Source organism: Daldinia loculata (genome assembly GCF_022478755.1).
Source record: "Daldinia loculata strain CBS 113971 unplaced genomic scaffold F4817scaffold_16, whole genome shotgun sequence".
Classification (NCBI taxonomy): Eukaryota; Fungi; Ascomycota; class Sordariomycetes; order Xylariales; family Hypoxylaceae; genus Daldinia; species Daldinia loculata.
Window position 1 is genome coordinate 161,803 of NW_026054870.1, and position 21,010 is coordinate 182,812.

The 21,010-nt window shown below is 47.3% G+C and overlaps 10 protein-coding genes across 10 annotated transcripts; 6 read left to right on the forward strand and 4 right to left on the reverse strand.

Moving 5' to 3' along the window:
* The first annotated feature begins 770 nt into the window (after positions 1-770).
* On the forward strand, positions 771-2,300 carry F4817DRAFT_60009 (t-SNARE). The gene is made up of 3 exons (XM_049307674.1): positions 771-901; positions 991-1,544; positions 1,603-2,300. Exons 1-3 carry the CDS (start codon positions 879-881, stop codon positions 2,157-2,159), a joined length of 1,134 nt encoding a protein of 377 aa, XP_049160338.1. The 5' UTR covers positions 771-878; the 3' UTR covers positions 2,160-2,300.
* On the reverse strand, positions 2,077-5,059 carry F4817DRAFT_333440 (uncharacterized protein). The gene has a single exon (XM_049302763.1). The coding sequence runs from the start codon at positions 4,932-4,934 to the stop codon at positions 2,442-2,444; it is 2,493 nt and encodes an 830-aa protein (XP_049160339.1). The 5' UTR covers positions 4,935-5,059; the 3' UTR covers positions 2,077-2,441.
* Positions 5,060-5,332: 273 nt separating this feature from the next.
* On the forward strand, positions 5,333-5,806 carry F4817DRAFT_314570 (uncharacterized protein; the record flags this gene model as incomplete). Its single annotated transcript, XM_049300420.1, has 4 exons — positions 5,333-5,337; positions 5,478-5,562; positions 5,630-5,690; positions 5,745-5,806. The coding sequence occupies 4 exons, from the start codon at positions 5,333-5,335 to the stop codon at positions 5,804-5,806; spliced, it is 213 nt and encodes a 70-aa protein (XP_049160340.1).
* Positions 5,807-6,178: 372 nt separating this feature from the next.
* F4817DRAFT_314571 (clathrin light chain) lies at positions 6,179-7,012 on the reverse strand (the record flags this gene model as incomplete). Its single annotated transcript, XM_049300421.1, has 3 exons — positions 6,179-6,628; positions 6,688-6,896; positions 6,970-7,012. 3 exons carry the CDS (start codon positions 7,010-7,012, stop codon positions 6,179-6,181), a joined length of 702 nt encoding a protein of 233 aa, XP_049160341.1.
* A 481-nt stretch (positions 7,013-7,493) lies between these two features.
* Positions 7,494-9,516, forward strand: F4817DRAFT_333446 (DUF618-domain-containing protein). The gene is made up of 4 exons (XM_049302764.1): positions 7,494-7,917; positions 7,998-8,089; positions 8,178-8,378; positions 8,430-9,516. The coding sequence occupies exons 1-4, from the start codon at positions 7,820-7,822 to the stop codon at positions 9,218-9,220; spliced, it is 1,182 nt and encodes a 393-aa protein (XP_049160342.1). The 5' UTR covers positions 7,494-7,819; the 3' UTR covers positions 9,221-9,516.
* A 375-nt stretch (positions 9,517-9,891) lies between these two features.
* On the forward strand, positions 9,892-13,088 carry F4817DRAFT_333447 (P-loop containing nucleoside triphosphate hydrolase protein). Its single transcript, XM_049302765.1, has one exon. It carries the CDS (start codon positions 10,101-10,103, stop codon positions 12,543-12,545), a length of 2,445 nt encoding a protein of 814 aa, XP_049160343.1. The 5' UTR covers positions 9,892-10,100; the 3' UTR covers positions 12,546-13,088.
* Positions 13,089-15,006: 1,918 nt separating this feature from the next.
* Positions 15,007-15,888, forward strand: F4817DRAFT_314574 (uncharacterized protein; the record flags this gene model as incomplete). The annotated part of the gene is made up of 4 exons (XM_049300422.1): positions 15,007-15,131; positions 15,189-15,303; positions 15,354-15,435; positions 15,491-15,888. The coding sequence occupies 4 exons, from the start codon at positions 15,007-15,009 to the stop codon at positions 15,886-15,888; spliced, it is 720 nt and encodes a 239-aa protein (XP_049160344.1).
* A 149-nt stretch (positions 15,889-16,037) lies between these two features.
* F4817DRAFT_333448 (actin cortical patch SUR7/pH-response regulator pali) lies at positions 16,038-17,641 on the reverse strand. Its single transcript, XM_049302766.1, has 3 exons — positions 17,202-17,641; positions 16,809-17,121; positions 16,038-16,745 (listed from the first exon to the last, which is right to left on the reverse strand). The coding sequence occupies exons 1-3, from the start codon at positions 17,346-17,348 to the stop codon at positions 16,189-16,191; spliced, it is 1,017 nt and encodes a 338-aa protein (XP_049160345.1). The 5' UTR covers positions 17,349-17,641; the 3' UTR covers positions 16,038-16,188.
* A 3-nt stretch (positions 17,642-17,644) lies between these two features.
* On the forward strand, positions 17,645-17,941 carry F4817DRAFT_333449 (uncharacterized protein). The gene has a single exon (XM_049302767.1). The coding sequence runs from the start codon at positions 17,713-17,715 to the stop codon at positions 17,935-17,937; it is 225 nt and encodes a 74-aa protein (XP_049160346.1). The 5' UTR covers positions 17,645-17,712; the 3' UTR covers positions 17,938-17,941.
* Positions 17,942-18,291: 350 nt separating this feature from the next.
* Positions 18,292-20,135, reverse strand: F4817DRAFT_333450 (uncharacterized protein). Its single transcript, XM_049302768.1, has 2 exons — positions 19,915-20,135; positions 18,292-19,848 (listed from the first exon to the last, which is right to left on the reverse strand). The coding sequence occupies exons 1-2, from the start codon at positions 20,006-20,008 to the stop codon at positions 18,503-18,505; spliced, it is 1,440 nt and encodes a 479-aa protein (XP_049160347.1). The 5' UTR covers positions 20,009-20,135; the 3' UTR covers positions 18,292-18,502.
* Between the last annotated feature and the right edge of the window lie 875 nt (positions 20,136-21,010).

A 21,010-nucleotide genomic window follows, 5' to 3' on the forward strand; every position in this document is an offset into this window, starting at 1 on the left:
AGCCTTGCAGACATTGTATTGACCTGTTGACATGGTCTTGACATGGTGTCAGGGCCTGTAATTATGTAATTATACTGACACCATTGCTGACATAATGTCAATAGACCCCCCCCACCCGCTAATGTAGGTACCTAAGGTACCTAAGGTACCTAACGGATAGAGGCAGCCGAGAAGATGTACCTTAAACCAAGCAAGTTCTAAATTTTTATATTTTTATTTTTTTATCCCTACTGTCTCTTGTAGCCTACCTAATTTATTAAAAACTACCTATACATACACCTAAAGTCCTATCAAGTCCTACATAATCAAATGCATATTAGGTACATATGGTGCGACTACATAGAAGGACCGTGCGCTATAAAATGTACCTAGCTCATGCTACACTACCTAATGTATTCGGACATGTTAGCGGTGGAGGTTTAGCAGCTCGGTACATGTAATAGGCCAACATATTGACTTGCATCTATCCGAACCATTAACGCACGTTTAAATGCCAATCAAACCCGGATATTGAATCTACATGCACGTATCTATATGCGGGATGCTCGTGCGGAATGCTCGTCAGCCCTGCAACCCAAAAAGGAGAGTACGGGCCAGACTGGTCGGAGCTACGTCAGCTGTAAGGGAGCTGGCAACTCTGCATCTACTATGTACGCTGTAATGGAATCTGTACAATATACAATAATCTACGGATTACGAAGTATGTACATAGATTCGAGGCTCACTTTTATCGTCCGATTACTAACAGCTTAAACGCTTAACATAACATCGTTTTTCTAGTTTTACCGTATCGTCTCCCATACCCAATTCCTTTCCTTTCCCATCCAATATCAGAATAGCCAAAGTGAGGGTGTCAACACCTTCTATCCGCGTCCGCCATGTGGCGAGACCGCACCAACCTGTGAGCCTAGCCCACTCGTTATATATATAGATATATATATATATATACCCACGATGTCGCTTAAGACTTACAACCGAAACCTAATGTAGCTATATATCCTACCGCCAATCCTACGCCCACCACCCGGCCAAGAAGACGCGATACGGCCCCGGCCCCAGCGGCGACAGAAATGGCTTCCCGGAATTCGCCCGCGGTAGCGGCACCAGCGCCGAGGACCAGCAGGGTCTGCTCTCGGGCGCCGACTACCACGACGACGGCGACGCCGTCATCGAGATGGACCTGCTACCCCCGCGCTGGGCCGACATCAACGACGAGGTCTCGGACCTACTCGCCGAAGTCGCCCGCAAGTCGCAGACCCTCGAGCGCCTACACCAGAAGCACGTGCTGCCCGGCTTCAACGACGAGGAGGCCAAGAAGGCCGAGGAAGGCGAGATCGAGCGCCTGACACAGAGCATTACAAAGGCCTTCCACGACTGCCATCGCTGCATCCAGCGCGTCGAGCAGATGGTGCGCGACGGCAAGCAGAACGGCGCCATGACTAGGGCCGAGGAGACCATGGCCAAGAACATACAAATAAGCCTTGCGACGCGGGTGCAAGAGGCAAGCGCCGGCTTCAGGAAAAAGCAAAGCGCATACCTAAAAAGTAATTCCGCCCTCGAAAACGCCGGCGATTAGACCCCCAGTGCTAACACTCACTCCAGAGCTCCGCGGAATGTCCGGCCTAGGCGCCACATCCCCCGTCGGCGAGCGCAGCTCGACGCCCCTCGGCGGCACCAGCAGCAACACCTATGCCGCGGACCCATCTCTCCTCGAATCCGATGCCGACAGGTCATACTCGCAGTCCGCGCTACAGCAGACGACACAGCAGCGCCAGCTCCACTCCAACGACGCGGTGATCCTGCAGCGCGAGCGCGAAATCGAGGACATCGCGCAGGGCATCATCGAGCTGTCGGACCTGTTCCGGGACCTGCAGACGATGGTCATCGACCAGGGCACGATGCTCGACCGCATCGACTACAACGTCGAGCGCATGGCCACCGACGTCAAGGGCGCTGATCGCGAACTCGTCGTCGCCGCCGGATATCAGAAGAAGACTACTAAGCGCAAGCTTATCCTCTTACTCGTCTTGCTCATCGTCGGCGCTATAATACTCCTGGCCTTGAAACCGAAAGGCCGTGGTGGTGGTGGTGGTGGTGGTGGTGGTGGTGGTGGGGAGAGTAATGATGGAGGAACTGATGGGGGAGGCGACGAGGGCTGATGAGAGAGCATTTCTGGGTTATGCTTGTTGTACGTTTGGGAGGTATGTAGGAAATACGGTATATCATATTTTAGCTCAGGTCAGGTCACTGAGCTATTCGAACTAGAGTTGTCGAGCCACCTATCACGGGCATGGGAGGCACCGACGAAATCCTGTATCAGACAAGTTTATTTAAATCTTAATTCTGTCTCATGAAGGTGTATACCCTCTCGTCTATGATCTATATAAATCTGTGAGTATCTTTATTCTATATTGCATATGTACATAGGCGTTAAATCTATACTACAGCACGATACGGAGTTGAGGTATTGTCTTCCCCATACTTTGTAGATATTCTCTATCTCGTATCATCACCTCACGGCCGCGAGTCTCAATCTCCTTTTGGAGCGTCTCAAGCGGTGGAAGGAGTTCTTCTCCCCAAGCCTCATCCAGACAAGATTTCATTTCCTTCAACGTTAGACTATTGTTCGCTCTAGCCACTTGCCATACTCTCCTCGTTGGATAACCAGGTCCATAGAAGGTGATTAGGCGCAGTTTAATCAGAGCAGCTAAGTGTGGTTTTTCAATAAGAACGCCCCGGTCGTAAAGAGTCCGTAGCAATCTGACAGCTCGACCACCACCGAATTTTATATGCCGTTGACGATGACTTTGCATGGGAGTGATTTCCTTAGATTGTTTCGGGGAGGGGTAAAATGAATAGCGTACGATAGTCCCTAATAACTTATTATCGAATATCTGGCGTAGCGGATGGAGGGGCGTCTGGGTTGGTAAGTCCAAAGGAACATATACACCCAGGAGATTTTCAACACCGGATAGCGGCTTTTTCATGGGTTCCGGTATATCCTCCGGGTGTACAGGAACAAAACCCGGGCGAGAAGACTGGAAGGAAGTAAACATATCTGCTAATTCGATACTGAGTTTTTCTAGGTCGTCTACTCTGCTTTGTCGAGTAAGACAGAACAGTATCTTCCGCCAACAGCAAATGGGTACTGGAATTTCCATGGCCGCAAGCTGTCGGCAAATAGGCAGGTAAAAGTAGAGTGAATCTTCAGGTAGAAATGTTGACTTGGCTTCGCTGATTAGATTGTCAAAAATGAGGCTTGTCTGGTTGGAATCGAGTGTAATTTCCATTGCCTTCATATCGTCTAAGAGCTTCGAGAGTCCTGCTCGGTCTTTGTGTAGAATATAAGTATGAGCAAGTGCGTTGGCTGTTTGGCGAGTCGACTTATCCATTACTGCTAGCCGTGTAGCTAACATAAGCCGATGAGTCCTCCAATCTTCTGAGTTGGCCGTAGAGACAACGAGATGCGACTGTAACTCGGCATCATCGAAGACGTCCGGATGAAGGTCGCTATGTAGAAGATCAAGAAGAAGCTCATCGTCATTGACCTTGGCGAGATAAAGGACCAATCTGAAATAGTTAGAATCGATAACTGAAATTCCGTGCTCGCGTAGTTGCTCGATGCGCTTTAATACGCCCTTTGATGTTCCTTCTCTCAGCGCGATTGATTGCAACGACAACGGTCCAATCTCACTAATGCCCAAGGCGGATATTGTAGATATGGCAGTGTTCAAACTGACCCAGGAGCTAGCCAGCCACTTGGCTCCTAGTCGATCGTTATAATTCTTGACGCTGATACCGAACGTCCCGCCGTGCACACGGTTCATGAATTCGCGAGATATTTCAATTTTCTCCGCATCTTCCTTCGACTGAAAATTTAAGTTGTCGACCACGATGGATTCCTCGGGATGAAGTGGTGCCTGAGGGAAGTATCCCTGCAGAAATCTCAGGAAAGGCCGAGCAGAAACATGTGCTAGAGGTAAATCGTCATGTCGAATGCAGGTACGTCGCCATTGTGCCGCTAGCCGGGACGCGCCCAAGTCGTACAGATATGGGACGAGGATATCATACAGCTGATGATCGGGGTTCATTATGTATAGAGACTCGAGAATAGGAGTACGGTACAGCTCTTGGTCATTTGCAAACTGCTTGATTATGCTCGCAAACTCGTTTGCGCCCGGGTAAAAGTTTGGAGTCAATCGTAGCTGCCACTGCAGAGCTTGATGGTGTTGATGAGTGCGCAAGAAATGCGACAGGACTGTCGAGTAGAGCTGCGGCCATTTTACACCATGCATCTCATACATCCACTCGCTGTAAATCCAGACGCTCGTTAGGAATTTGTTCTCCCTAGACTTCACTGCGGCCTCTAACATTGTTTGCCAAAACGCAGGCGCAAGCGGACTCTGGACATCGTACAGCGACTTGCGGCCCCAGAGACCTTTCCAAACGCCCCAAACGCCTAGGTCCCCATTGACCCTCTTCTGGTAATCCAGGAGAGCACTCCATAAGGCAAGATCGTTGCGGTTTTCGAATTTGTCTACCAACAGCTTGCTACGCCATTCTTTGGCGGGACCGCGCCGGTCAAAGTCAGACTCGACAGAGAGACGATAAGGGTCGGTCAACAGAGCCCTCCATTTCCCAAATAGCCTCGTCTCTTGAATTGGAGGAATGTTCGGCTTCTGTTGCTGCGTAGGCGTCTTCTGCGTCACTTGGACCTTACCGGATAGTTCCGACAAGAGAACACCGAAAGGGATTTCCGAGCTGTTCGAGGATGATGCTGAGAAATAGTACCGTGAATTCTTTCCAGATTCCGGGGAGGACAACCGAATACCCTGTCCATGCAGCTGAGGGCGCTGGAGCGAAGGTGGGAATCGAGGATGGAGGACAAAACGCTTTGGCTTCACATCTCGAAGGGCTTTGCTCACCAATCGCATTACTGCCACACTGTTACATACTGCTAGGCAACTTAGCCAACGGGAGTAGCCTCAAAAAGAAGGGGAAACGGTGAAGTAAGGGTCCCGAAGGTAGAGAGTGAATAGCTGCATAAGGAAAATAGAATTTTGAAAGATGCAGCTTAGATCGGGATTGATACCTTAGGTAAGGTATTTCGGTACTTTTCGACATAAGCCAATAAGAGTGGGGTTTAGTTACAAAGCTTAGCCGAGGTTTTAACGCTTAGTCATATTAGAGCACTACCTAATCCGAGATCCAATCATTCGATGCTTGAATCGCTTCAATCGCTTCAATTCAAGCTTTCGACAACAGCTCTTCATACACTCTCGGATCCGTAACCCTTAACCCTGCTTCCGAACGACCCTCGAACATCTACAAAATGTCGTACGTACGCACCTTACATCCCAATATCCTTGCGATGGTTCATACGAACTTCAATGGCCTCATTCCGTCCATGCGCGGATTCGAATATCTTTACGATGGAGCAAGTTAGCTTCGTTGACGTATACTAACCAGCCGTGCAGTCTAATCAACGCTCCCAACAAGGTGCCCCAACACCAGCGATTTTACCAGCAAGCTTACAGACAGCACATCCGAATCTGGAGGATCGTATGTGTCTAATTTGTTCATGTGCATTCCGCCCGAGGCCATTTTCGACTGACCGAATATAACGCAGAACCCGCGAAGCCCCTACCTACTTGTCCCTTACCAGGTCCTGATCTGGGGCAGTTTCGGAGGTTCGTTCATCATATTATAGATATCAGTACGGCAAATTCTAACAACGACTACAGCCACTATGTACATGATGGGACGCAAGATTCTGGGCTACAACACATGGTTCGACAAGAACTAGATTAGGAAAAGAGAAGACGAATAGCATTGTAGACGAGAGAGGCGGGGACGACCACATATGTCCTATCAGGCTAAAGAATAGACGGCTGTTCATACAATCCCTACGAGTTTCCTTCTAGTTTCGATGACTTCATAAATCAACCCTGTTATATCCAAGAAGTCGCGAAGTTGATGTAGAAATTGATGTAAATCAGTCCATTACGCCCAAGGCACAAGAAACCTCTACAATGCCTGCTATTTACTCGTACATGAATGCTTTCTAAGTACAGCCTATTTTGGTAGTAATCCACCCTCGAATTGCTGTTAATAAGCCAACTAGCTGGTAACTTTTATTAGCTGGTCACCCCTGTATATACCAGTATTAAGGGCATGCCTAGTATCCTTCGGCTCCGGGGGCCTTCTCGTCCTTGCGCAGGCTCATCAGCAGTTCACGGAAGCGCTCCTTGCCCGAACCGCTGGCACCGCCCTTCTGGCCTTTGCCGCTCACATCCACCAGCTTAGCAATGCGCTCCCAGCTCGTACCGCCGGAAGTGGTATCGTCTCGGCTGGCTAGGAATTCCTCTGCCTCCTTTCGGGTCTGCGCGATCATCTTCTCTTTCTTGCTGTTGTAGTTCTCGTAGAAATCATCAATGTTCTGTTGAGCCTCCTTGATAGTCTCGGCCTTCTGGGCGGCAAACTGCTCGGCTCGTCGGGCGTTGCCGGCATCCCTCTTTTCGCGCCACTCCTTGATCACTTCGGGTTCCTCCTCTTCTCCGACATAAGCGTTAAAGCCAGAGTTGTAACTGACGGACGGGCCAGTGATAGTACCACCAGGTGCGACTTGCTGTTCATTGGTCATTATTAGGACAAAATCTTGCTACGGCTAGCTCAGATGTTACAAACCTCGTTGGAAGTGTTGATATCGGGGAATTGGTTCTCGAATTGGGTGCTTTCGGCGCCGCCTCCAAGAAGATCGTCGGATGAGGGATCCGCAAGGGCCGCAGACTCGTTGCCCGTGGTAAACTGCGTGGCGTCATCGCCAAGGAGAGCGCGTTCTCGAGCGAGGAAATCGTCGGCTGAAGGCGAACCGACATCTTGGATCTCGGTCTGGGCTAGCGAAGAGAAATTGGGAGTGAGCGCCCATTGCTAGATTAAAAACAAAAAGTAGGGGGTAGCTCTACTTACCACCAGAATCAAAGTCGTCTAGCGACGGGAATCTGTCCGCCATATTGACAACAGCAATGCGAATAGGTTTTTAAGTAGGGTTTGTAGGTGATTTCTGTCTACCACCAATGTACGTCGAGGTTGTTATGTAGAGATTCTTGGGAGAATTAACGATATGCAAGAACAAGTCTTAACACTCTTGCAAGGCTTAAAGCTGTAGCCTCAGGTACGAACGTTTTGTATGAAGTACAGATTACAGTTGCATGCATGGATCAGGACACAGTGTGTTCAAGGCGTTAGTTGCGTTAATTATCGTGATTCGTACTGTCTAGGTCTTATCGCTCCAGGTACTACCTACCTAGGTACGTACCGAATTACCTGACGTTGATGCCTTAGAAAAAAGGATAGCGACTTCCTATTGATATAGGTACATTAGGTAATTGGTAAAAATAGCCCGTGTACAACGCTAATCACGTGCTCCAATCATCTGAGATCGACGGTATTATGTACGTTCCCGCTCATAGCTCCACTAACTTCCATTTTATGCATCCTACCTCTAACAACTACTTAAGCTAGATATCACAAAACAAAACAAACAAGCAGAATCAAGCAGCTGTCTGAATTGGTTCTTACCAACCTTACTGCCTTCTGCTTTGTGCTGGACTCGAGTTACTTTCCCTTATCTCATGATATTTCGCAAGTAGGCTAGTCTACCTCTAAGCAATATCTGCGCGTCTTCAGCCCGCGTCAAGATGGAATCCTGGTAGCCAACTGTAGATTGATTCATCAAGTAAACTACATTCCAATTCACAGAAGAGCCCATTCAATCCAGCACAAACCCCTACTCAAACCCTCGATTCAACAAGTCAACATGGCTTACACCGACGATGCTGTGTTGGCCAAGCTCTCTGCCCTCTCCGAGGCGGCAGACAGCATTGTGTCTGTATCCCAGTGGATCATGTTTCATAGGTAGGCAAACTCGAGCACATGTCCATTAAGCAATCCGTGCTGCCTAGTAGATAATCACTGACTTGTTTGTCGGATATCAGACGCCATGCAGATCGAACAGTGCAACTATGGCTCCAACGCCTTAGAGATTCTACAAGTCACAAGCGATTGAATCTCATCTATCTTGCCAATGGTAAGTGTTATCAACTCATAGAATTCCCCCCAAGCCGTTGTGCTTATACCAATTGCCCCTATTTCGTCAAAACCTAACGATTTTGTAGAGGTTGCACAACAGACGAAAGCTCGTCATAGAGATGATTTCGTTGTCGCATTCTCTCCTATTATTGCGGAAGCTGTCGCTACCGCTTACAAGGGCGCATCGGCCGATATACAGCAAAGAATCAAACGGGTCGTTGACGTCTGGAGAGAACGCGCCGTCTTCGAGACGCCAATATTAGAGGCGATAGAAGCTCGCGTCCAAGGTAATCCTCCGTTTCCTAACGACATACAAATATCATACTAATTATACAAAGAAATCAATGAGGCCCGCGGTACTGCTAAGGTCGGGCTAGGTGGCTCGATATTCGGATCCGCCTCCGTTCCAACAGAACTGGCCCCCCTAACAACTCCCCAGCAAAACGTGACGAAGCTGCTTCTAGGTACAAAGTCCATCGTTAACACAGCCAATCAAGAATATGACAAATTATTGGGCCCTGGAAGCACTGCACCTTCTGCCCCTGTGTATGCTGCCCGTCTAAGCGGATTGCTCAAGACACTAGCCCAGGCGGAAGGAGCAGTAGACCAATGTGTGAAGGCTCGCCGGGAGCTTGTTGCAGCTCTGCAGAAGGTCCTAGACAGCAACAGAAATGCACTAATATCCGAGGAAGATCAGCTAGAGACTTTCGTAAGACGAAGAATGGAAGTGGAGGATAAGAAGACCGAGGTCGAGAGAGCGATCATGGCAGGACTTCCAGATGACGAGCCTTACTTCAGCCATGGCCAAAATGACCATCCAGACCCAGAACCTGATAGACCAGAGGTTGAGGAACTTACACCACCACCTATGGAACCGGACTTTCCGGGAAACACCGACATGACGGACAATACAGGTAGTACCCAAGAAACCACCGACCAACCGCCCACCGTGGAGGATACCGACACTCACGCTAATCTCAGCGTCCAGTATAAGTCGGTGCCAACTACGATGAACGGGTCTAAGAAACGCAAGCTCGATGATGGCAATGATTTCCCCGACTTAGGAGAAGATGATGGCATCGACTCGGACGTGGCCGAGATGCTTCGTAGAGACAGCAGCGGTTCGTAATCTTGGCAGACATGGCTCGAGCTAACTTTGCACATGTCCCCCAAATGATGTCTTGAAGATATTGAGCAGAGAGAGGAGACGAATCGATGTATATTAATGCCAATTTTGCATTTCAGGGTGGCTCTTTTTGATTTCTAATGCCAAAATCATACGAGCTTACTATTATTCTCGTTCACCAAGGATACACCGTCCTTTTTCTACTTATGGTATAGGCGTATGGCTACAACCCATGTAGAATACATACATAATTATATTCCTTATTTAACTACTCATAATGCATACACTGTACAGTGTCAGCGCCGATTTAGCCCTCGGAGATCCTAGGTTTAATCCGACTATATCGCCTTTCTACGAGCGTATACACTCCCGGTAATGCATGTAGTACTTCACGAAGCTAGCTTACTTGCCCTTTCTTAATATGTACCTAGATATAGGAAAGTAGAATTCAGAGTAACCCAGTTTGTTGATCAAACTCCCTCATTTACAAGCATCGCAAATCACTGGCTTAGGTACATACCTTTTATGTACTTAGGTACCTATGTATCTAAGTACTTCGTATCTAACTCTGCACTAGACTCTGCAAGGAACGCGACAGACCGGAGTTGTGCCGATTAACTCTATGTGCAAATACTTAGATGATGCATAAGCAATTCGAAGCTTCAGCGGTTTTAGTGAATTACTCCGTACGGATGACGGCATTCTTCCCAACTTTTTTTTTCGTTTCTTTCTTTTTTTACGACCGAAGTTGCCAACGAAACTTGCGCAGTGAAAATAAAAGACAGTGAAGCTCGAGTCAGCTTCGCTTCGATGGTGCGAACCCTGCGCAAGGGAACACACCTACATCGATCCATGACGACCCGGCGAGAATAAAGCGCATAAGATGCCTTCGGGAGCATTGGGCCGCGCTGTAGTGGGAAGCTTCCCGCAACGTGGTGTCGGTATCGCAAAGAGCTTCTCACACCAATCTGCCCTCTTACCACACCATGTGCTCTGCGCGCTTCCTAGACGACCAATTGCTCCGGAACTTCCTTCACAGCCGCTCTTCCAGATCTCTCCTACCGTTTTCAAGACGAACTATCACTCATCTCGCCTCATCCGATCGCAAACGCCGCTAGCTCTTTCTCCGAGGCTCGGCGTTACTTCTACGTCACGAATACAGGTATCGAGCTCGCCATGGAAATCGCCAACTGGTGTGCTGAAACAGCTATCTACAACCCAACCGTCCCAACCGTCTAGCCGAGAAAATCCTAATGTGACTATCCCGAGTAACGAAAAGAGGGACATTAGTATCGTTGCTTCAACGGCGGCTAAGACTGTGGAAGACGTTGCGCAATCCTACGAGGGCTTCGGCAAAAGTGAAAAAGCTTCGAAGGCGGCTCAGGTCAACTTACGCGCTCGTCTTTCCCATGATGGGAAAGATGGCAAGAAAAGCTCGGCCTCGTTCAACGAGATCTGGCGTCTCATCAAGATCGCGAAGCCAGAGGCGAGGAATCTTATTATTGCCGTGGTATTGCTGCTTATCTCTTCGTCTCTCTTCGTCTCGCTCCCCCTGGTTGTCGGCAAAGTCATGAATGTTGCTACCGCGAAAGCTGCAGCAGAGACAGAAATGTTCGGCCTGTCACTCTACCAGTTCTTCGGCGCTTTCGGCTTGGCTCTTACCCTCGGCGCATGCGCTAATTTTGGACGTATCGTCCTATTACGAATCGTCGGCGAGCGAGTCGTCACACGCCTACGATCGCAGCTCTTCAGGAAGACGTATAGCCAGGATGCCGAGTTTTTCGATGCGAACAGGGTCGGTGACCTGATTTCTCGGCTCGGCACAGACACTATTATAGTGGGCAAGAGTATTACGCAAAACGTATCAGACGGATTAAGATCGATGGTGAACAGCGTTGCGGGACTAGCATTGATGGCCTGGATCAGCCCCAGTCTCACTGCCATTATCTTGCTCGCCGCCCCTTTCATCGGTAGCGCCTCTTTCGTGTACTCTCGCGTCATCCGGAGGATAAGCCGTAAGATGCAGCAGAACCTAGGAACTCTTACCAAGATCGCGGAAGAACGCTTAGGAAATGTCAGGACCAGTCAGGCTTTTGTAGGTGAGGCCCAGGAGGTCCGTCGGTACAACAACCAGGTCAGGAAGGTCTTTGAGCTCGGGAAGAAGCAGTCTATATACGATGCGTCGTACTTTTCTGGGACATCCTGGATGGGTAACATGACGATAATTGCTTTGCTCTGGTTCGGCGGAAATCTCGTGAGAGATGGTATAATGACAACTGGAGATCTCACTACTTTTGTTATGTACACGTTCTGGGCCGGCGGCGGGTTATTCGGCGTGGCCAACTTCTACTCAGAACTAATGAAAGGAGTCGGTGCTGCTACGCGTATCTTCGAACTTCAAGATCGGGAATCGGGCATCTCCTCAACTAAGGGGTTCAAAGTCACATCAGCACAAGGACCCATCAAATTCGAAAATGTCTCTTTCGCCTACCCTACACGTCCTGCTGTGATGATCTTCAACAACCTGAACTTTGAGATCCCATCGGGGACTAATGTGTGCATAGTCGGCCCTTCAGGCGGAGGAAAATCGACCGTGTCGTCTTTATTACTGAGGTTCTACAATCCTACCTCTGGCGTCATCACGATCAATGGCATGGACATTACCAAGATGAACGCGAAGTCGCTACGACGCCGCATCGGCATGGTATCCCAGGAACCAGTACTGTTTTCGGGCACGGTGGCCGAAAATATCGCCTATGGAAAACCAAATGCTACGAGGTCAGAGATAGTAACAGCTGCGCAAAAGGCTAATTGTGGGTTTATTGCCGATTTCCCGCAGGGTCTCGAGACGCAAGTTGGTCCCAGGGGCGCACAGCTCTCGGGCGGGCAGAAACAGCGTATCGCTATCGCACGAGCACTCATTAAGGATCCTGACATTCTCATCTTAGACGAGGCTACTTCAGCTCTAGATGCGGAATCCGAAACAGCAGTCAACCTAGCTCTAGCGGCACTACTCAAAGGCCGCCGGAGGACAACTATTTCGATCGCACATCGACTCTCTACGATCAAGCGCTCGGAGAAGATTATCGTGCTATCTAACCAGGGCACCGTCGCCGAAGTGGGATCCTACGAGGAACTCAGCGCAAACCCGCACAGTGAATTCACCCGGCTGATGGAGTGGCAGATGAGCGGAGGTGAGATCCCACCCAAGGCGCAAGACCCCGCACTCTCGGAATCCGAGATAATCGAGGAAGAGCTCGAGGAGGATAATGACGAGGAGGTTAGCGAGGAGGACGAGGAAGAAGCAAAACAGAAATCGGAGAAGTAATAGTCACGCATCTCATAAACCATAGCACATATTTTTGCATGAAAAACGGAACGGCGGTGGAGGTCTATTGCCATTTTTCTGGTTTCTTGCGTATTCAAAGGGGCTCTTACAATAGAAAGTTCGGCTCTTAGAGAGAGAAGGGGTCACCAGGTATGAGAAGACATACACAGGCACCGGGGGGGAGGGTGTTTAGGTGATAATGAATGGACAACTTATATGTATATGTACGTGTAGAGTAATGCGTCCGGAACTCCACTCGATTTAGGTAAATATACCACGGCGAGGCATAAACCGGACTCGGGATAGAGTCCGCGGATCCCTTGGATAGAAAGAGAGTTGATGACTCAAGGGGTTGGGCTTGTAGAGTAATACATCTACGGCATAATGAATAAAGGGGTGAAATGTACTTACTACTATAGCGATGCTATGATTGTACATATGCATGTGGATGTGGCGTTGCTGTTATTACTATTGGCCCAGTCTTTTCGAGGACTTTACTATGTGTATAGGTAGTTATATAATTTATCACAGCGAGTCAAGTCATAATTATTTTCATTTTCTCTAGCTTGAAGGATTCTGCGTGGAATACCTAATTGCTAATGATATTGCCGGACAGCAACAACATCAGTGCGCAGTCCCTAATTACAGCGAGTCAAAGCATAATATATGCATTGATATTCCTCTTACCTTTGTCGACGCTATAGGTGTCTCTTGTATATTAGTAGAAGCCAATATATGATACGGGCTTCAACGTGGTGGAATATGGCCCGAGGGATGTGCAGATCGGATTTGGAACTTGCACAATTTTTATATACCGTGGAAAGCTCCCCCAATTTAAGAAACTATGTAGCTAAATTTATGATATGATGGTTAGACGATAACGTACGTCTTTTGGTATTTACCACTGTAGGATCTTTATTTGTACTCCCAATTTGAGGTCTATTAAGAAAGTTCTACCACCTCCTTCGTCGTTATCACCTAGGTACTAACCAGTACCGCAACCATTACCATCTCATAGGACAAGCAAATTTAGGATATCGACTTGAAAGTACCTTTTATAATACAATTAAAATCTATGTTGGTATTATTATAGTGATATCGGTTTGATCACTATAATTCGAGAAACTATCTTAGCGGTGCGCAACTCAGGGGCAACACATAGCTACTATAGGGGTAGCTCGAATTAGGTTTAATTACGTGGCCGTGAGACTACCAAAGCCTATAAACCGCTACGGTTCGAGTAGATATTCCATCCCTTTCTTACTAATTCCTAAAGATACAAGCTTCGAGCGGTAATGGCATCGCTATACGCAACCGAGTGCAACCTACCTACGCTCGGCCAAACTCAATTGACTTATATCAGGTTGACGGAAAACGTATTTTTATTTACACAACATCACCGTCAGATTAAACAAGTAGCCTTAACGCTTCAACCCCTGAACAAATACAGGTACAGGTTAAATACCAATCATCGAATGTCACGAACAACGTTTATGGAGACTCACCTGATTGCCTCGATATAATAGATTATACTAGGGCCTAGACAGTACAAAGATTTTCTAGAATCACGTATATAGTATGAAAATATCCAACCATTATTCCCTATAGGTAAATAAATAGTGAATCATTACCGGCTAGTAAAGCAAAGTTGATATCCACACACGTCATGGCTTCTCAAGGAAACGTGTAATTGCTGATAGTCATAACACCCAGGTGTACAGCCTGCCTACTATCCACATGTAGATCTGTTAAGGCTAAGCTGTGCTTACTATAGGAAGAGCATTTTAGTCCATGCGTATAACCATTAAGCACCACGTTTAGGAAACGTTATTAGAACATATAAAGTTTGTTAGCAGGCATAAAGGGCGCGTATTAGCCCTACCAATGAGTAAATATAAACAAGAAAACAACTGAATAGAAATATACTTAAGCAACGAGCCCGTGAAATCTTTGCCCGAGAGAATATTACAATTTTATTTCGAGGGCCCCGTTTCCATATGCCCAAACTTTGCTAGCCATGACTTTGAATTTGTTAGCAAGCCCCTCTCTATGGGCATTACGGCTGTCCGAGTCACGGAAACGATCCAGTCATCCGAAAATTTTGTAACTAGATACCTAGGTAGACGAATATCATAGCCCCAATACCTATACTAACAGTGAATTAGACTTTGATGAGAAAGTCATACCGTTCTAAGCCTCTCTCTGATCCCAAAGCAGCCCTATAAGTAGTCCAAGTCCCCCAGTCCTTGGCCAATCCTCCGCCCTATTTCATCATCACAACGTCCTAGAACAACTACGAACTAACAAGCTCGAGACCCTACTATTTCAAGACTACTATTTCAAGACTCTACTACTTCAAAGTTGACAATACTCAATTATCTCACTAGGGCCATTACTATTCGATTATCTCGTCGAAGCTACTAACGATCAATATCTCATCAAAACCTACCTACAACTCAAGATGTCGAAGGAATCTGCAACAAGATTTTTTAACCGCTACCACCACTATCCACCCCAAAGAGAAGGACGGATGGTCACTCCGGTTTTCGATTTTGATTACACGTCCGTGCCAAAGTACGAAGATGAGTAAGTATCTGACCCCGAAAGAGACAAGGGAAACTATTCTTCTAACGATCTGCCTAGAACTGCGGACATCAAAATTTTGCTGCCCGAAATTAAGGAGGCATGGCTAGTCCATAGCGACGTAATTACCGACAAAAGCAACTTCTTTCGAATGGCACTAGCCACTCCGTTATTAGTGAGCATCACTTTTCTTCGTTCTATTGATGGCATGCTGACTGGAAGTAGGAAAGCAGGACCAAAGAAATCAAGCTCTACGGAATTGACGGCGCGATAATGGAATTCATTGTAAAATACATGTATAGTGACTGTAAGTATCTCACCATCTGTCATCTCACTATCGCTCTAACTATATTCCACCACAGGGTCCTCCGCAGCTACATTAGCCTTTGGCCTAGAAGGCGGTGCCGCGGTGCCGCCGAGATACATCGCGGAGATCCTCATCGTCGCCGATTTCCTCGACATACCCCAGCTTTGCTACGCGGCATACCACATGCTGCTATCCGGGATGGCCGGCCTCGTGATGCGGTCCAAGACGCACGCTATATGCTCGCACATCTTGTACTGCGCGAGTGACACTTTCCTCCGCGCGGCGTCTGTGCTGGAGGAAAGCAAAACGAAGGTCGGCCTCGATTTGGGAGGAGCAATATATAGACTAATGGAGAGGCTGGGAAAGGCGTGGAACTTGGATCAGGCGGCCGAGGCTTTCGTGGATACTTTTCCGGAAGACCGCTTCATCATCGACTTGGAGCTTCAGTGGTAGAACCACGGGGTTGCTATAGTGGAGGAGGTGTGGAGGGTATATACGGGAGGCGGACATGCATATATGCATAGCGACAATGATATATGGACGACAGCAGCGAGAATAAACTGCTTGTATGAATTGGTTAATTCAATGAAATATGAAATATTTGGTGGTGGTGGTATCTAATAAGTCTAAGTGAATATGCGCCGTGACTGTCATCTAATCATGATGTTTTCTTAAAACCAAGCTCATAACGTCATCCCAATCACTCCTTAGCGACCCTCATGCTCATTAATTGCTCTCTCATATCCTATCTCCCTAGTGCCTTCGCCGGAATATCCCCAACAAGCCACGGTTGCTATCCGTGCTCGTTCGAGGTACCTTTTCCCTATATGCTGTCGGCCCAAATTGCCTGCGTGGCATGCAGCACGAGACGGTCCAGAATGCTAATGTCACGAACATGACTGCGAACGCCACCCAGGAGATGGTCATAAACCTCGTGCCCTCGACGGCGGAGATGCCGTACTCGCCGCCCCGGTCGTTGATCTCAGACGCTCCTTTCTTCGAGATGGCCGTCGCGATCGCGGCGCCAATCGCAAGCGACAAGGCGGCTAGTGCGGTAAGCACCATGTTGACGAGGATAGCTCCTCTCCCGATGACTTCGCGTCTTAGCGTCAGGATGATGATGCACGATATGAAAGATAGGCCGGAGAAGCCGGCTCCAAGGACGTAGAGGATGAATGTTGCTAACAGGAACTTGTTGATATAGTCGATGGTCTGCTGGATCGAGTCTGGGATCGGGATGTCGGCTGCGTTGATGTTCAGGGGTCCAGCACTGATCTCCTTCTGGAGGATGTCGGTGAGATTGAATTGGACTAGAGGCGAGCGTTAGCTATGTCGGCCTTATTTAGTTGGTGAAAGATGACGACACTCCTTACCTCCTGCGGACTGTGCTGTGCAGTTCGTCGTATTGTACCAAGCACCCGGTGAAGTGGCATTGGGCGCAAAGTTGCCCTCGCAAGCAGTCATGACATGTATGCTATACCACTGAGAAATACCCAGTTCGCGGGAAAGTTGGTCGGCGATATCATTTGCGATATCGTTTAACTCGTCTGTGATTTGGCCTTCGATGTCGTCGAGTCCATCTTGGATGTCATCCCAACCAAACCCATCGTCGTTGGTGGCCGTGGGTTGGGAACCGGAAGAACTTGGAGTTGGTACGAGATCATGACCAAAAGTGGACATGTTAATCTAGAAACGTGGTTAGCTTGAGGTTTTTATTTTATTTATTTTTTATAAATATGGCTTATAGATTAGGATTAGAAACATACGGCAATGATGTGATAGTTTTCCATCGATCGTTGCTGCGATCCGGAGCCAGCAAAGAGCGCTATCATTGCTAGCACGAATCCCACCAGCGACAGGAGGGTTGGAATAACCACCATCAGTGGCCTAGTATAGCCGCGTTTCACAGCCATATTTCCGTAGTTTATTGAAGTTGAGGGTAATTCTGATCAATTGGTCCTCTAACAATCAGATATGGGGTTTTATGTTAGTTGATTTAACTTAAATAAAAGGGGGAAGTCTCAACTGGCGAGATTTCGTAAGAATTTAAATAATGGGAAGAACTAAAAGCGCAGAACAAAGCCAGTAAAGTAAACAGTTACATTGTCGAATATAATGGGCAATTCATCAATGTCGTATGTGGTACTTAATATGGCTGTCGGATAGCAGCCTTGTAATATATAACATGCATCATCTACCAAAAAAAAAAAAAATAATAATAACTCCGAAAGGTCACCATTCATTCGTCCGAATTCCACTTGTAAATTTGAATGGTGAATGGTCCGGGGATACCAACGCACACATCTTGGTCTACTCTGGCAATTGACATCTGCTCGGCATACGTATACGTATAATTGTACCTTATCTGGTCTACTTCGAGACGAGGGAAAACTCATCATGTACTCACTCTATCGTAAGTACCAGCGACCAAAAACATGCCATCCATGTACAGTATTCATAGGCTGTGCATCTGAGTGGGCAGCAAGTTGCGTCACGGAGTAGTTTTGCCTCCTTTAGTCCATGTCGGTCTCTATGATTGGCTGTTTACTAGCGTTGCGTCATAAGGGACCATTACAGAATTGACCCCCTGTAAAACCGGTTCGACACCTTGTAGCCAGTTAACCCCGGCAGCAGCCCAGTTGGTGATTCGTTTGTCATTAGGAACTAAGTAGTCCCAGCCACCATACAGCGTCTTCTGAGAATAATCCGTAGCCATACGGTAATCTTTCTTGGCGGCCTCCCGAAACGGCGTCACAAGTAGGGGACGTTTAGCAGAAATCTCGAAATAGCTGGAGTTACACGGTGACTATGGTGAGTGGGCTATAGAAAGGTTAGGTTATAAAGTCATTCAATTGTGAGAAAGCTATTGTAGGGTGTCTTTATTCTAATTGTTGAGAGGTGCCGAATAGCTTGCCTTTGTATTTATAAGATAGGTAGTTGGCAACGCGTAGTCATAATTCATTATAAATCTTTTACATAGATTCTTTGAGCAGGGGTAGTAATTGTATCCTAAAGTTAAGTTATCGGTCCTCTCGAATATGTGAGATGCCTTTCATCTATAGCTACATCATAATAGTACCCCACGTCGCTGACTCTCTGCAACCGCCTTCTCACCGTCCGTAAGGGCATCTTTCTCCACGGTGATCCAACGTCCCCTCCCTGACCGCTGTGCTCTGATATGCTTTTCTACTGCTGTCGCAGTCTCGATCCAATCCGCAAACCGGAGGATTTGACCGTTTGATGAATAGTCCGAAAGGGCATACCCGGAACAGAGTCTCAGGGTTGTGATTTTCCCCCAATCACCCACCCAGTCAACAAAATCGACTGTGAAGTCTCCATCTGACTCTTCTCTCAATGCTGGGAACCAATCCCCGCAGCCGGTCAAATCGAGATACTCTAGACTATACAGAGTCTTGCTTAGACGCTTCAATACCAGTATCGCTTCCGACCAGTCGCCGTCTAAATTATGACTATATGGCCCGGTGCCGCCATATTGGACGGTTCTTCCAGTTAACGGTGACGCCATCTTCGCAAATTTTGCATTTGGCGTCAAAGATGGTTCCGGCCAGCCAGACAGATCGAGGTGCGTAAGTGTTTGTAACTTGCTAGCTAATGAAAGTAGCTGCTTCCACGAGGCGGCGGGCGCATTTCCGGGCTCGACTGCGAGGGATAGCTGTGTTAAGTTTGGTAAGAGCTTAACCGGCCCAGAACTGGGTTCTGGAGCTTCCCATGATTCCTGAAGATCAAGCTCGACTGCAACTGGAGGATAGAACAACTCGCCTAACTCTTTCAATGACATCGACTTCCCAACCGAACCGCTTAGGTCCAAACAAAACATGTCCCCGTTTAGTTTATCCAAATCAGGCTTTTCTACCTCGTATTGTGCGAGCTTCTCATCTGCGGGACCAGCAAGGATCAGTCGCAGGTCGTTGATAGACAGTCCTGGTTCATGAAGCTCCGAGATACAACTGATCAAGGCTGTCCGTAATTGACTAGGTAGCGTATATAGATAAAACTGATTCCAATGCCGTTGCTGCTCCCAATCCAGAGCCATCCGTCGTATTAGCCGATCCACGAAACTGCCATCGGCGGGAGTGTAGATGCCCGGTAAGGGCCAGTGCTGAATATGCCCTCCAAGGTCTCTTCCTAGGTCTGCGGGGGCATGTCGCGACTGCGCTAACGATACCCAGCTACGCGGTGGCGGTGGACCTGGGGGTGCTCGTCGACCATGCGCGTGGAGGCGTTGAGGTCGTCGGGGTGCTGGGGCGGGTGTCTCGGGAATCTGGAAGATTTGGCGGATCGAAGGCGGAACGGTGGGAGTCGCTACGGAGAAGTTACTCGAGGTGCCATTTTGTTTTATGCTAGCCCGTCGCAAATCTGCGAGAATTTGGTTGACGGAACGTTCATGCTGATCTGCGCGATGGTTGTTAGGCACGATGCGCAGGCTCGGAGTTTGCGGGAGTTAAGAGATTAACTTACCAGAGTTGGTCCTCGACGAGGAGGACAGAGCAAGTGATGGCGGAGCTACTGAAGGCGGTTTTGAGTATTTGTTATTATGTCTTTTCTTAGGCATAACAGTTGAGGATGGGATAGACCTATCTCGACTGTTTGCGAAAAGAAGAAGTCGCAAAAATTGAGAAGAGTGTCAGCAAATGAAGTAAAATCGACCTAATGGCGCAAGTACGGTTGACCAGACAGGCCACTGTGCCAAAATGAAAAAAATCTGTGAGCTTAGCTTAAAAGGGTAATCAGCCACAGGTTAGCGCAATTAGATCGATTTATTACGGTACTTCGCACTTTCGTATGGGAAAAAAGGATTATCCTTTTTAAATACATACGTAACGTTATATATAATAACTATGCTTTAAAAAGGTATGTTTACTTTTAATCTTTTATTAAATACTAGTTATATCTACACATTTAAATAACTTTACAATCCCAGCAGTTACAACATTATAATTGGTATCATTTTATAGCCTCAATTAAAGCGAAAATAATTATCCAGGTTGCATGCTTATACGACGTATTATTGTTAAGATATTTAAAGTCTTTTGAAAACAGTTGTCTTAAAAGGTATTAATTAAATAGCCTTATACAATACAGCCTTTTGATTGGCCAGCCAGCCAGCCAGCCTCATATATATACATACATATATCAGAGATCATTCAAAAAGACCTCGTTTTCAGCCTTTTTGCCTCGAAATGACTGTATGCGACCGTATAGTCTTTAATCAATGTATGCAACCAAGTAAAAGCAATATATAAGGATAGATAGCCATTGCATCGTCATTTGAATTGAATTGAATTGAATTGAATTGAACATGAAGCTGTAATAGAGATGTGGTGTAAGGATAAGGATAAGGATATTGCCAGACGGGCGGTGTAAAATTTAGCCAATAGAAGGGCGCGCATCTTAAAAAGAGTAGGAGGTTGGGACTATTCCAAAAGTACAAGTGTATAGTAGTAAATTTGTATGGTAGGGGAGGTATTTGACGATATATGACAGCTTTAGAGGTACCTATCATTCCAGAGACCTGTACGTACACGTGATACCTTTTGAGACAACTGTTTTCAAA